A 13,446-nucleotide genomic window follows, 5' to 3' on the forward strand; every position below is an offset into this window, starting at 1 on the left:
ACCACCACCACGAGCAGCACCACCACCAGCAGCACCACGAGCACCACCACCAGCACCACAACCAACACTACCAGCAGCGGGAGCAGCAGCGAAGCAGACAACGCTCTAAATACTCTAACGTGAGTGCCATGTTCCTAGTGATAGCAAGTAAATAATAACATATACACCCACCAACACAGAGACATACGCACGTGCACACACGCGAACGCACGCACGCACGCACCAACACACGCACGCACGCACGCACTTGCACAGACATACATACGCACCAAGAGCACATAATAGAGAGCTCATCTCTATTATGAGCTCTTGATACACGCATACGTTTAACAGCGAATTATTGAAATAGCTCGTCATTCACGTGTGGTGCGACTAGTGGTGTTTGTAAAGCTAGGTCTTGACTCCTTATATCATCTACCACGCAGGCAAATTCACTGATAGACCCTGGGAATAGCATGCGTTTCTGTGACAAACAATATCACGCGGTCATATACATAAATGCATAGTCTTTGTTAAATGTGTTAGATCAAACTGCTCTAATGTCATAACTGCATAAAATAAGGTATAGTGTACAGTTGCATAATATCCAGTACAGCTAATAACCCTACCTCTCCGCTTTTCTCCATCACAGGTACACCACGTGATCATGGCGTCGTACAGGTAAGTCTACGGCAGTTAGCTCATATATGTTTTGTATTATTTATCATGAATGCGTGTTATATAACATGTATATGCTTATAGATATATGTATAAATATGTATAGATATGTATAGATATGTATATATGTATAGATAGATGTATAGATATGTATCTATATGATATGGTCTATGATATGTAAATGATATGTATCACAGTATATACGTTTGTTATAATACTTTGGTTACTGGTGTCGTTGAAGGAAAGCGACTCTGGCGGATCGGCAGCAAGTAGTAGACATGCAGGTGTACGAAGGACTAGACTACATTCAGAATGTCTACAACCAGCATCTAATACATACATACATACATACATACATACATACATACATACATACATACATACATACATACATACATACATACATACATACATACATACACATACAGTCAGACAGTCAGAAACAAGCACAGAACAAACGCACCTCCGCAATTTGATCTTAATCCGCGCATACGCAAATGTGTAATACTCATCACTGCCTATATGTCACACTATCACATCATCATACTATCAGGAGTAGATAATAGAAGACTATATAAGACTTCTATTATCTACTCCTGATACTATGATATATCGCACTAATGTACATCTCGTTACCCGATACGACAATGGTTATCGTTTGGCCGTAACTCTGACGTCACGCATTTCTTACACTCCCGATTTCATAATTAATAACCCGTTTGTCCACCAGGTGTAGGCCCCCTACTACTTGCAAAAGGTGTGCACAAGCAGGAATAAATATAGCAACCCAAGGCCGCCAAGGGACTTTGGATCAGTCGGCTAGCAGGTGTAAATAGTAACGAGAGTGCGCGTTGATATAATCTACTGAGGCACCTAAACGTGACGCCTGCGAAAAATTGCGATTCGCAGCGAATTACGCATGCGCAATGAATGACGCACGCCTGATATGTATCAAGGTCACAAGTAGTGCATAGGCTACTAATATTCTAGCTCCATAAAACAGTACATAGCAAAGATCGTATAGTGCCGGAGACGATCTTTGGTACATAGTACAGTTAAATAATACAAACTACAGCTGACAAGCCTGCTTCTCTCGATCACATGTACACGGCGGGATCATGGCGTCATACAGGTAAGTCTCCCGCAGTTAACTGTGTGTTTTGTACGATTTATTATGGATGCTTTTAATGTAACCCAATTTCGATCACAGAATATACGTTTGTTGTAATACTTTGGTTACTGGTGTCGCTGAAGGAAAGCGACTCTGGCGGATCGGCAGCAAGTAGTAGACATGCAGGTGTACGAAGGACTAGACTACATTCAGAATGTCTACAACCAGCATCTGACTGAGTGGAACTCATCGGCTTACGTTGGGGAGAAGGATGGAAAAATTGTACGTTGCAGTTGTTATTCATTTACTCCTTTTGTTCTCTATTAATAGTTCCTGATAAATAAAAAATATTTAGATAATTAGTCTTTTGATTTTAATTGGATAATTTAATTACCGTATAGTCATAGTACACGTGCAACACTTTCGTAACTTGACTATGAGAAAATTATAGGAAATGGCAGAAAATCGTTACTTTTGTATTCTAATCTATGTCTCCTTCTTCCTTTTACGTTACGTCATATTATTATTTTCTTCTGTTTAATTGCTCATGCAGAGCCATTATAATACGATAGAACGATACTATATTCCTATTACCACTATGTCTTCACGTGCCAAGCAAAATCTTGCATCGGTATTCCACTAACATCGATACAAACATGCAAGCTACATCTGAATGTGCGATGCGCATTGTTGCGACCGCTACCTAAAGAATAAGAACAACGCAATGAGTTATTAAAATCACTATTATACATCGCTCGCTATACTAAATACATAAAAAATATTCCAGGTGGCATTTCACTTCATCACACTCGTGGACGATGGCGATACGATTATATCACGCGGGGCTCGCACTAGAGAAGAATACAAACATCAAGGCATCATCAATGGTCTCTACGAATATGCGTTTAACGATTTCACTGAGCGCTATCCTAGCGTCAGCTGGAAGGGAGGCGTCCGCCATGTGATTGGTCACGTGACTACGAAGCCAGAAACTCGCATAGTTTGCAAGGCGGTATGTACGAGTTATTTTCTAATTAAGCAATTACTTTTCAAGCTACTACGTGAATTTAGTCATTATTGTGTTATTACTACATCTTCTTACCAAAGCCAGAATTTTAATAAAACAGTATTTTCGACCCGATAGCATAACGAGAAACGTTAAATTGATATGACATCTCTTGTTTCTCACTTCCTGTTATATAACCCCTCCGAACAACTGAGACTTAATTAATTAATTAGGATATGTTATATATAACGCATATGTGTGTCTGTCTAATTTCAGCCTTTCTGTACGATGAAACCAATAAGTCCTGACACAATATTACGTCACTATGGTAAGTCCGGCCGCTTGTCGGACTATGGCAGCTTACAGCAGCTGACCAAAGGTCAAATCCACCGATTGTTCACGACGCAAGAGGTCGCCACCAAGCTGTTCGGTGAATACAATGATCACGTGGTCATATCATGGATGCCGTATCGGACAATGTCTGACACAAATGTACAGATCATTATGGAGCATGAGAACCCGACCGTGTTCGCGGACATAGGAGGCGCTGGCAGCAACTTCGACTGTACGTCTGCTAGCTTCTCTACACGAGTCCCACTGTACGCGAAAAACTACCCGTCCGGCACTCACGTTAAATTCGACATCGATATCTACTCAAGTGACCGCGAGATGGCGCTCAAACATCTGTATTCGCAGGTGTATCATCAATGCACTCAGGCGAGAGCTTCGAAAGGCGACATTAAGATTCACTTCATGGTGTTCCTGAATTGCCCATTAGAGAGAGAAGCTGTTTTCGATGCTTTGGTCAGTATGGGCATGAAGCCACGAACCAATTTTTTGGGCGGATTGAAAGATCCACGTATGTTTGGCTCCCTGAGTCCAATAGAACGTGCAGGCGCGAAGGAAGATAGAAAAGATAAAACGAAGGCATCACTAACACCAACATCGAAACTTTAACAATCGAGGACTTTACGCGAGTTCCCGAGAAGTTATCCAGGGATAAACGCTCGTGCACGCATCGGTTTAGTAGGGTTTACTAGCTAGAGGACAAAATCATAGAATAATGACTTTTCGACGCTTTGGTTAGCATGGGTATGGAGTAGATACAATAATGTAACCCAAACACAGGATAGGTTATCCTGCGTTTGGGTTACATTAATGTATCTAGGGTATGGAGCCGCAAACAAATGGAATGGGTGGATTCGTACAACCGCTTACAATGTTTGCTTTCCTGAACCCAATTAACCGTGTAGGCTGGAAGCAAGGTAGCAAAGATAAAACTGAGCAGCAATCACTGCGACCGACATCGCAACTATAAAAAAGCTTTTACGTGAATTCTTATGATCAGGAAGTCAATTTGATGAATGTTATTGTCTTGCGTTACACTATAGGCCTCGGTCAATGTTATATACGTAGTAGCTCTGGTGTATTGATTTCTATACTCTCGATGTTTAGGTTTTGTTGGGTTGGGTAGAGTGAACAGTTGCAATCTAACAGGCATCAGAAAGAGAAGCTTTGCATGTTGATAGATTGTGAAATCTGAACTTTGGTTTCATATTTAGGTCTTGCGTATTAAGTTAAAAAAAAAACTCTGGAATGTGGCGGCAAGATAGGTATCTATGAGGGCAAGGTAGCTGGAAGCAAGGTAGCAAAGATAAAACTGAGCAGCAATCACTGCGACCGACATCGCAACTATAAAAAAGCATTTACGTGAATTCTTATGATCAGGAAGTCAATTTGATGAATGTTATTGTCTTGTGTTACACTATAGGCCTCGGTCAATGTTATATACGTATATTATATAAACGTATATTATATATTATATATATATATATTATATACGCATGTTATATAGTAGCTCTGGTGTATTGATTTCTATACTCTTGATGTTTAGGTTTTGTTGGGTTGGGTAGAGTGAACAGTTGCAATCTAACAGGCATCGGAAAGAGAAGCTTTACATATTGATAGATTGTGAAATCTGAACTTTGGTTTCATATTTAGGTCCTGCGTATTAAGTTAAAAAAAAAACTCTGGAATGTGGCGGCAAGATAGGTATCTATGAGGGCAAGGTGTAAATTATAAAACGTGAGTTAATTTATCATTGATTAATAAAATTACAGTTAGTATAGATCCATGTTATACGTTGAATTGCATAGAGCATGAAAAGGTCGGCAGTTGCACGGAGAGAGGAGGGAAACGCATGAAGGTAATACCCAAAATTTGATGGACAATGCGGTTTGCTTTAACGTGTGATAATATATGTAGCCTAAGTATCTGCAAAAGTTGCAATTGAGAGAGTCATAATACATCTAAGCACCACACAAACGCAACTAAGTTTGTAGTGGTAATGCTTTGTCGATCTGCCTGCTAGTTGTGTTTATATGATACGGCCATGTTGATAGAAATACGAGACAATATTTGCTACATTTATATAATATTTAAGACGATATATTTTAGCATAATTTTACAGCGCGTTTTCTGTAAAAAAATATTGTACAATATTTTAAAACGTTGAGATGTAATACGTCCATCTCTCTATACGCAATCTTGCACAACAACTTATTGGTAAGTTTCGTTAAACGTTCGCAGCTTCATCCGCCTGCGCTTGCATCGCTCGGTTTTCCACACCCGCACAGCAGCAGCATCCGACAACAAAAAGTCACCTAATACCTCTCAGTGAGCTATTGACTTTTTTAAAATACGCTTGATAGTATAGTCCTAAATACCGGGATCATGGGCGTAGACACGCGTGGCATATGTCGTTAAGTCGCAGGATCTGTTTCGGTTCACGTAAACTCACTGGAGCGAGACAGACGCAACACGGCGTATACTCAGACGCAACATACGCAACATGACTATATAGTTCACAGCACGGCTGGCCATTATACTCATCAGTTGAAAATAAAACGACTTTGTTGCGACCTGTTGCCGCAAAAAAAGTAAATACTTTAAATGCGTATCAGCGTCTCAACTCACGAACACGTGCGCGCTAGGCGGGGGGTTTTCACGTACGCGGTTTAAAAACACATCTATGTGCGTTCGAATTTTCGTTTTAAAAATGCGAACGCGAGCGGCAATGCACGTTTTACGACCCCTCGAGAAAAAAGAAACCGCGAAAATACATGGAATATAATACATAAACTCACTGCGAAATGTAAACGGGAATGTTAACGATAATTTGATCACTTTTCTTTTGCGCACAGTAGACGTGTATTTATTTGCTATTTGAGATGACCTTTACAGTCTAACATAATACACAAGGCTCTTCTTATGTAAGACATTCGCTGTAGGATAAAGATCACGATAGAGTAATAATTTTCTTAGATTGTTTGCAACTACCATTTGGAACCCAAACACGATGTTAGTTACAAGTAGATATGCTAGAATAGCTTACATTTTGTGATGTAGATGGTGTTACATACACAAAGTAGGTGGCAGGGTGAGTGCAGACACAATTTATACTCCCGTTCCACGTGTATAGAGAAGGTTTACCTGGGTCCCAGATACAATAATGTACGCGTGCAAACAGATTGTTTTTAAGTTTTCGTATTCAGGTAATGCTTTAACTACGTATTTGATATATTAACTGTTTGTCTGGTACAGTGTCAAATGCTTTCATAAAACCCATGTATATGCAATCGATATTCACACCCTCATCCGATAGTTTAGACAAGGCATCACGAACGCGTTATAGCTGCACAGCAGTAAAGCGGCCGAATATGAATCCAAACGTATTCCTACTAAATAGTTTGTTTCTTGCAAAAGTGTTGCACAATCTTTTCACGGATTAAAAACTCTCATATTTTGTACACTGTGCTGATGATTCTAATTGACATACAGTTGCTCGGTTGCATCTCTCCTAAGCACTGTGTTTATTGTTTATCTTCTTACTCAGAGTTATGTCAGCAGAAACCTTATTCTTATTTCGCCAATTAGGCTGACCACTGTCCAAGTGACGAGGAACGAACATATCCTGCAAAGTTACATTCTCTGTATAGTCCTTCATACTCAAATAAATTTATGTTCATGTCCCTTTCCACAGCAGCGTACTGTTCCTTGTCAAACGAGTGTTTCATTCTTCGAGTACTATTAGCTCTTGGTATTATCCATATTAATATAACAGTGTAAGTCAAATGATAATATCGCATGATCCCTGCACCATAGTGCATAGTCTGATTTCACCTATCATATTTTCTTCATTTGTAAAGGTTATGTCAAGTTCTTAATCGTACTTGGTGACCCATCAGTCATCAATCTTATCGGCCGGTGTACATGTTGGAATAAGTACAAATCTCGTATCGATTCAACAAATTTGAATTCATTGCTAAGCTCAGATTTTGTCGTGTTAATTCCACTAAATACAGTTATAGTTGAAATCGCTGAGGAATAGCCTGGTGGTTAATTATCGGTTAGCGGCAGAGCACATCTGATGGGCATATCAAACAGTTTATTGTTCTTGCGAGCCACTGTCATTCCTATACATACATACAATCAAGAGCATATAAAGAATCCCAAATATATATATAATACTCTTCTTTATATGCTCTTGATACAATGGGTAATTTAGCATCTTTATCCAGTCTAATTTCTCTCCAACACGCTTCGTCATAATCCACGAGGTCTTCCATATCGGCAGTCCTAGGAGTTTCGCGAGTGCAAATATGTACACTCGTACCTTCTGTCGACTGAAAGCCACGTTTAGCGAGTGTAATTCGTAAGATATTCACTGTGATGCCCCCCCCCCCCAGTGTGATATCTCGATAGTGTTCTTGGCTTGACCTCGGTAATTGCTATAACATAAGCAAGAGCTAATAATACCTAGCTATTATTAGCTCTTGATATAAGGTTTCTCGATAATCGCAATCATCTTCACTTCTGCCATTTTATTTGATGAAGAGTCTGCATAAGTGACAATTAACACACGGCCATTCATTATCATTGTTTTTAGATAACGTTTTTACGTCATGTACCAGCGAAGTATTTTTGCATAGATGCACGCTTACTCTTCATCGATGATGTTAAATTATAATGCTATAATCTATTGACTCCATGAACAGTTAAGTACAGTTAGATAATACACGTTAGAGAAAACAATCTGCGATAAGCACACTCTTGTCTCAAACGCAGGTACGCCACGTGATCAGGGCGTCATACAGGTATGTCCATAGTAATAACTTACAGAAACATCAATAGTTCGGTTTCCGTTTATGTTTACATCGAACTTGCGTGTTAGAATAGGAGCGTTGAAATCCTGGTAAGGACTATAAGGATCTATATACAGGGAAGAGTAAAAACGAGTATAAACTAGATATATGGGTTAATATATCCATCGTTGACAATTTTACAGTTCGTATTGATTACGAAGGGCATTGTCTACGGCTGCTTCCACTTTCGCGTAATTATGAATCAGCTTAGCAATGGCCGTGGAATAATAAAATGCTCTTACTATCCCAATTACCGCACACAACCTCTGTCTCCGAGTAGTATTTCCATGGCGTTTCATACGCACACACAACACAACCAAAACACCACACACACACAACACACACACACACACACACACACACACACAAATAACACACACCCACAACGACACACACACACACACACACACACACATACACACACACACACACACATACACACACACACACACACACACACACACACACACACACACATACACATACACATACACATACACACACATGCATATACACACATACACACACATACACATATACACATACACATACACACATACAAATACACACAACTCCACACCAACACCACACACACACACACAACACACACACACACCACCACATACACATACACATATGCAGACACACATACACATACGCAGACACACATACAAACACATACACACACACACACACACACACACACACACACACACACACACACACACACACACACCCCCACACATGCACCGCACGCACGCACGCACGCAGCCGACCGCACGCACGCACGCACGCACGCACAGCCCAGCACGTGCGCACACACACACACACACAGGTTTACCCGCGGAAGGGCTGCCCCAGATTTGAGAAAATGCCCGTCTGTGCATAAAACGTACAGTGCGTAGAAACAAGACGGCTACGTTATCATCGTGATATGCCTATCTTGGATTTAGTGAAAACCCAAACATTAGCCCGCCCCGTCTATATCACAGTAGTGTCGATAATGAAGCAACCAGTAGCACCACCATCACTACCCGCAGTAGAACAACAACCACTACCACAACCAGCAGCAGCAGCACCACAACCACCACTAACCCCAGCAGCAGCAGAACTACCACCACCAGCAGCAGCAGAACTACCACCACCAGCAGCAGCACCACTACCAGCAGCACCACGAGCAGCACCACGAGCACCACCACGAGCACCACAACTATGACAGCACCAGCAGCAGCAGCACTACCACCACCAGCAGCAGCAGAACTACCACCACCAGCAGCAGCACCACTACCAGCAGCACCACGAGCACCCACCACACCAGCACCACAACCAACACCACCAGCAGCGGGAGCAGCAGCGAAGCAGACAACGGCTCTAAATACTCTAACGTGAGTGCCATGTTCCTAGTGATAGCAAGTAAATAATAACTATAACACCCACCAACACAGAGACATACGCACGTGCACACACGCGAACCGCACGCACGGCAACGCACCAACCACACGACGCACGCACGCACTTGCACAGACATACATACGCACCAAGAGCACATAATAGAGAGTTCATCTCTATTATGAGCTCTTGATACACGCATACGTTTAACAGCGAATTATTGAAATAGCTCGTCATTCACGTGTGATGCGACTATCTGTGTTTGTAAAGCTAGGTCTTGACTCCTTATATCATCTACCACGCAGGCAAATTCACTGATAGACCCTGGGAATAGCATGCGTTTCTATGGCAAACAATATCACGCGGCCATATACATAAATGCATAGTCTTTGTTAAATGTGTTAGATCAAACTGCTCTAATGTCATAACTGCATAAAATAAGGCATAGTGTACAGTTGCATAATATTCAGTACAGCTAATAACCATACCTCTCTGCTTTTCTCCATCACAGGTACACCACGTGATCATGGCGTCGTACAGGTAAGTCTACGGCAGTCAGCTCATATATGTTTTGTATTATTTATCATGAATGCGTGTTATATAACATGTATATGATTATAGATATATGTATAGATATGTATAGATATGTATAGATATGTATATATGTATAGATAGATGTATAGATATGTATCTATATGATATGGTCTATGATATGTAAATGATATGTATCACAGTATATACGTTTGTTATAATACTTTGGTTACTGGTGTCGTTGAAGGAAAGCGACTCTGGCGGATCGGCAGCAAGTAGTAGACATGCAGGTGTACGAAGGACTAGACTACATTCAGAATGTCTACAACCAGCATCTGACTGAGTGGAACTCATCGGCTTACGTTGGAGAGAAGGATGGACAAATTGTACATCAGAGTTCTTACTTATTTACTCATATTGTTCTCTCTTTACAGTTCTTGTTAATTTATAGACTTCCACTTTTTGCTCCCCATGCAGTGCAATACTTTTGTAAATTATTGACAATTTACAATAGTAGATTTTATTCGCTTTTCTGCTCCTATTTTATATTTCGCGCTATATATGATTTATTTGTCTTTAGTTTTCAGTTTTCATTATTCTGGTCTTATAATTATTTCACGAGGGGTTGTATGTTCAGATTCCTATAATTGTTGCGTCATAATATATAAAACAAAAAATATTGTTATCTAAGAAAAGCAGAAATGTGCGGTATAATCTATTGTATCACCCGTATCATAACTCTAGATCTGTGATTCCTACAAACGAATCACATACATCATCCAAAATTTCAGGTGTCATTTAATTTCATCATTCTCGTGGACGATGGCGATACGATTATATCACGCGGGGCTCGCACTAGAGAAGAATACAAACATCAAGGCATCATCAATGGTCTCTACAAATATTCATTCAAGGATTTCACTGAGCGCTATCCTAACGTCTGCTGGTACGGAGACGTCCGCCATGTGGATGGTCACGTGACCACGAAGCCGGAAACTCGGATAGTTTGCAACGCAGTATGTGCGAGTTATTTTTTATGTAATCATAAAATGTTAGACTGTGTATTACAACATCATTGAAATCGTTTCAGAAAAGGTCAAAATTTACTAAACAATCACAATTATAGTTTACACTTTACACGATAGCGAATTTGACGACACAACGTTAAAATCTCGTTCTCAAAAAGTTCTCATCTACAATCAAACCTCTGACATGACTTTTCTAAACAAAATGGTCAGTATTTTATTAATTTATTAGCTATATATCAGCTGCATATAACGTATATGTTTGTCTACCTCATTTCAGCCCTGCTGTACGATGAAACCAATATGTCCTGACGCAGTATTACGTCACTATGGTGAGTCCGGCCGCTTGCCGGACTATGGTAGGCTACAGCAGCTGACCAAAGGTCAGATCCACCGATTGTTCACGACGCAAGAGGTCGCCACCAAGCTGTTCGGTGAATACAATGATCACGTGGTCATATCATGGATGCCGTATCGGACAATTGTCTGACACAAATGTACAGATCATTTGGAGCATGAGAACCGCACCGTGTTCGCGACATAGGAGGCGCTGGCAGCAACTTCGACTGTACGTCTGCTAGCTTCTCTACACGAGTCGCCACTGTAACGCGAAAAACTACCCGTCCCGGACACTCACGTTAAATTCGACATCGATATCTACTCAAGTGACCGCGAGAGGCGGCTCAACATCTCTATTCGCAGGTGTTATTCATCAATGCACTCAGGCGCAGAGCTCGAAAGCGACATATATTCAACTTCATGGTGTTCCCTGAATTGCCCATGTAGAGAAGAAGCTGTCTTTCGCTGCTTTGGGTCAGTTATGGCAGAATGGCCACGAACCAATTTTTGGCGGATTGAAAGATCCACGTATGCTTTGCTCCACAGTGTCGCAATAAAACGTGCAGGGCGCGAAGGAAGAAGAGAAAAGATAAAACGAAGGCATCACTAACACCAGCATCGAAACATTAACAATTGAGGACTTTACGCGAGTACTCGAGTGGTTATTCAGGAATAAACGCTCGTGCAAGCATCGGTTTACTAGCTAGAAGACAAAATCCTAGAATAATGATAACGTAACATGATCGGGAAAGGAGTAGATGTAGAGAGTTATGAGAATTTAACGAGAGGTATAACATTCTACGGTAGATTTCACGATTGTGTATGAAGGAATCTGCGTAGCAACGACTGTGCTTCAATAAAAATGTTTTTTATTAGCCACTTTACTGCACCTCTTTCTCTGAATAGTAAGTATCTCAGTTACGTGGACACACACGCTTGCATGCACGCACTCGCACGCAAACATACACACGTATGCACTCACACACAGACACAGACGCTTGCTCACGCGCACAAACGCGCGAGCGTGAGCAGGCACACGTGCGCGCGTACGCACCCACACATGCACACCCACACACACCTACACACGCACACGCACCCACACACTCACACACGTATACACACGCGCGTAAATCTGCAAACGTTCTTTACTCGTAATAAAATAATAAACATTCATAATGAAACTCGATTGAAAACGTTAGTGATTGCGGTCGGCAGACTTTGGACTATTCCGATATCGTAGGAGCATCAGCACACGTTTACACTTGCTGACGAAAAGTCGTCCAAAACTACTGCAAGAGCCACTCATCTATTCGGCCGGCGTGATTGACAGGTATATCTAGACAATCATTGTTTACTATGGGACGTTTCAAGCTCAACGCGGACATTTCGGTGTGTATGTGTGCAAAGCTGGATAGGCCCTCCGCGTACGTACAAACCAGATGTGATAAACGGACCTAGCGACAATAGCTGAAGAAGGGAGATTATCTCAGACGGACGGGCAGGGCAGTTAGAAATTCACCTAAACATTTGACGTGAACACGAGCGGTCGCTGCAGTTGTATTACTGTATTCGCATTTTTGGTTGGGAGCTAGTGCATACACACGCGCAGCAAGGCAAGTTCAACACATGGATCTGAAGTGACAAGGTCACAACCTATAGACTAATCTTGAGTGAGTGTCTTGTTGGCACAAACCCGCATAATGCAGTGCGCAGGCATTCTCAGGCATACGCAGGGAAGGTATAAACGGGTAAGTGCAGACACCAGTCATAACCCGCTGTGCGCCTGCAGATATCTGAGCATGGACTGTCCCTTACATGTTAACGTATCTTATTAAAAACAGGTTGTCGTATGTTTTCGTGCCTTTCGGTGATGCTATTGGTGCCTACAGGAACTTTAATAGCCACATGTATGCCTCAAAGCGTCTACATAGAAGTGAGCAGCAGCAGTAGCAGCGCCACCACCACCACTACCAGCAGCAGCAGCAGCAACAGCAGCAATGACAATGCTCTACAGGTATGCAACGTTCTCATGCAACGATTAACAGGTTCTCAACGATTACCGACGTTAGATAACCGGATCGCAAAAATGTATGGCGACGCAATGTAAACGTAACGTTACAACATTACAACGCACGTATAATTATTTACGCAGTTTACAATGTGCTTACACTGGAGGCGGATCGC

The 13,446-nt window shown here is 41.5% G+C and overlaps 2 protein-coding genes and 1 long non-coding RNA gene across 4 annotated transcripts; all 3 read left to right on the forward strand.

Moving 5' to 3' along the window:
- The first annotated feature begins 35 nt into the window (after positions 1-35).
- On the forward strand, positions 36-956 carry LOC106810781. Its single transcript, XR_001394065.1, has 3 exons — positions 36-119; positions 632-660; positions 899-956. It is a non-coding gene; the product is annotated as an uncharacterized LOC106810781 (long non-coding RNA).
- Positions 957-1,514: 558 nt separating this feature from the next.
- On the forward strand, positions 1,515-4,909 carry LOC106810782 (histidine N-acetyltransferase-like). Of its 2 annotated transcripts, XR_001394066.1 has the most exons (5): positions 1,515-1,789; positions 1,912-2,050; positions 2,556-2,780; positions 3,051-4,039; positions 4,420-4,909. XR_001394066.1 is itself a non-coding variant. In XM_014814227.1 (4 exons), exons 1-4 carry the CDS (start codon positions 1,776-1,778, stop codon positions 3,729-3,731), a joined length of 1,059 nt encoding a protein of 352 aa, XP_014669713.1. In that variant the 5' UTR covers positions 1,515-1,775; the 3' UTR covers positions 3,732-4,229. The 2 variants fall into 2 exon arrangements, 1 of the variants encoding a protein (XP_014669713.1); XM_014814227.1 differs by lacking the exon at positions 4,420-4,909 and having other exon boundaries at positions 3,051-4,229.
- A 4,443-nt stretch (positions 4,910-9,352) lies between these two features.
- On the forward strand, positions 9,353-11,413 carry LOC106810774. Its single transcript, XM_014814223.1, has 5 exons — positions 9,353-9,363; positions 9,879-9,907; positions 10,146-10,284; positions 10,690-10,914; positions 11,204-11,413. The coding sequence occupies exons 2-5, from the start codon at positions 9,894-9,896 to the stop codon at positions 11,411-11,413; spliced, it is 588 nt and encodes a 195-aa protein (XP_014669709.1). The 5' UTR covers positions 9,353-9,363; positions 9,879-9,893.
- Positions 11,414-13,446: the final 2,033 nt, after the last annotated feature.

This window comes from Priapulus caudatus, unplaced genomic scaffold (assembly GCF_000485595.1).
Source record: "Priapulus caudatus unplaced genomic scaffold, Priapulus_caudatus-5.0.1 Scaffold472, whole genome shotgun sequence".
NCBI lineage: Eukaryota > Metazoa > Priapulida > Priapulimorpha > Priapulimorphida > Priapulidae > Priapulus > Priapulus caudatus.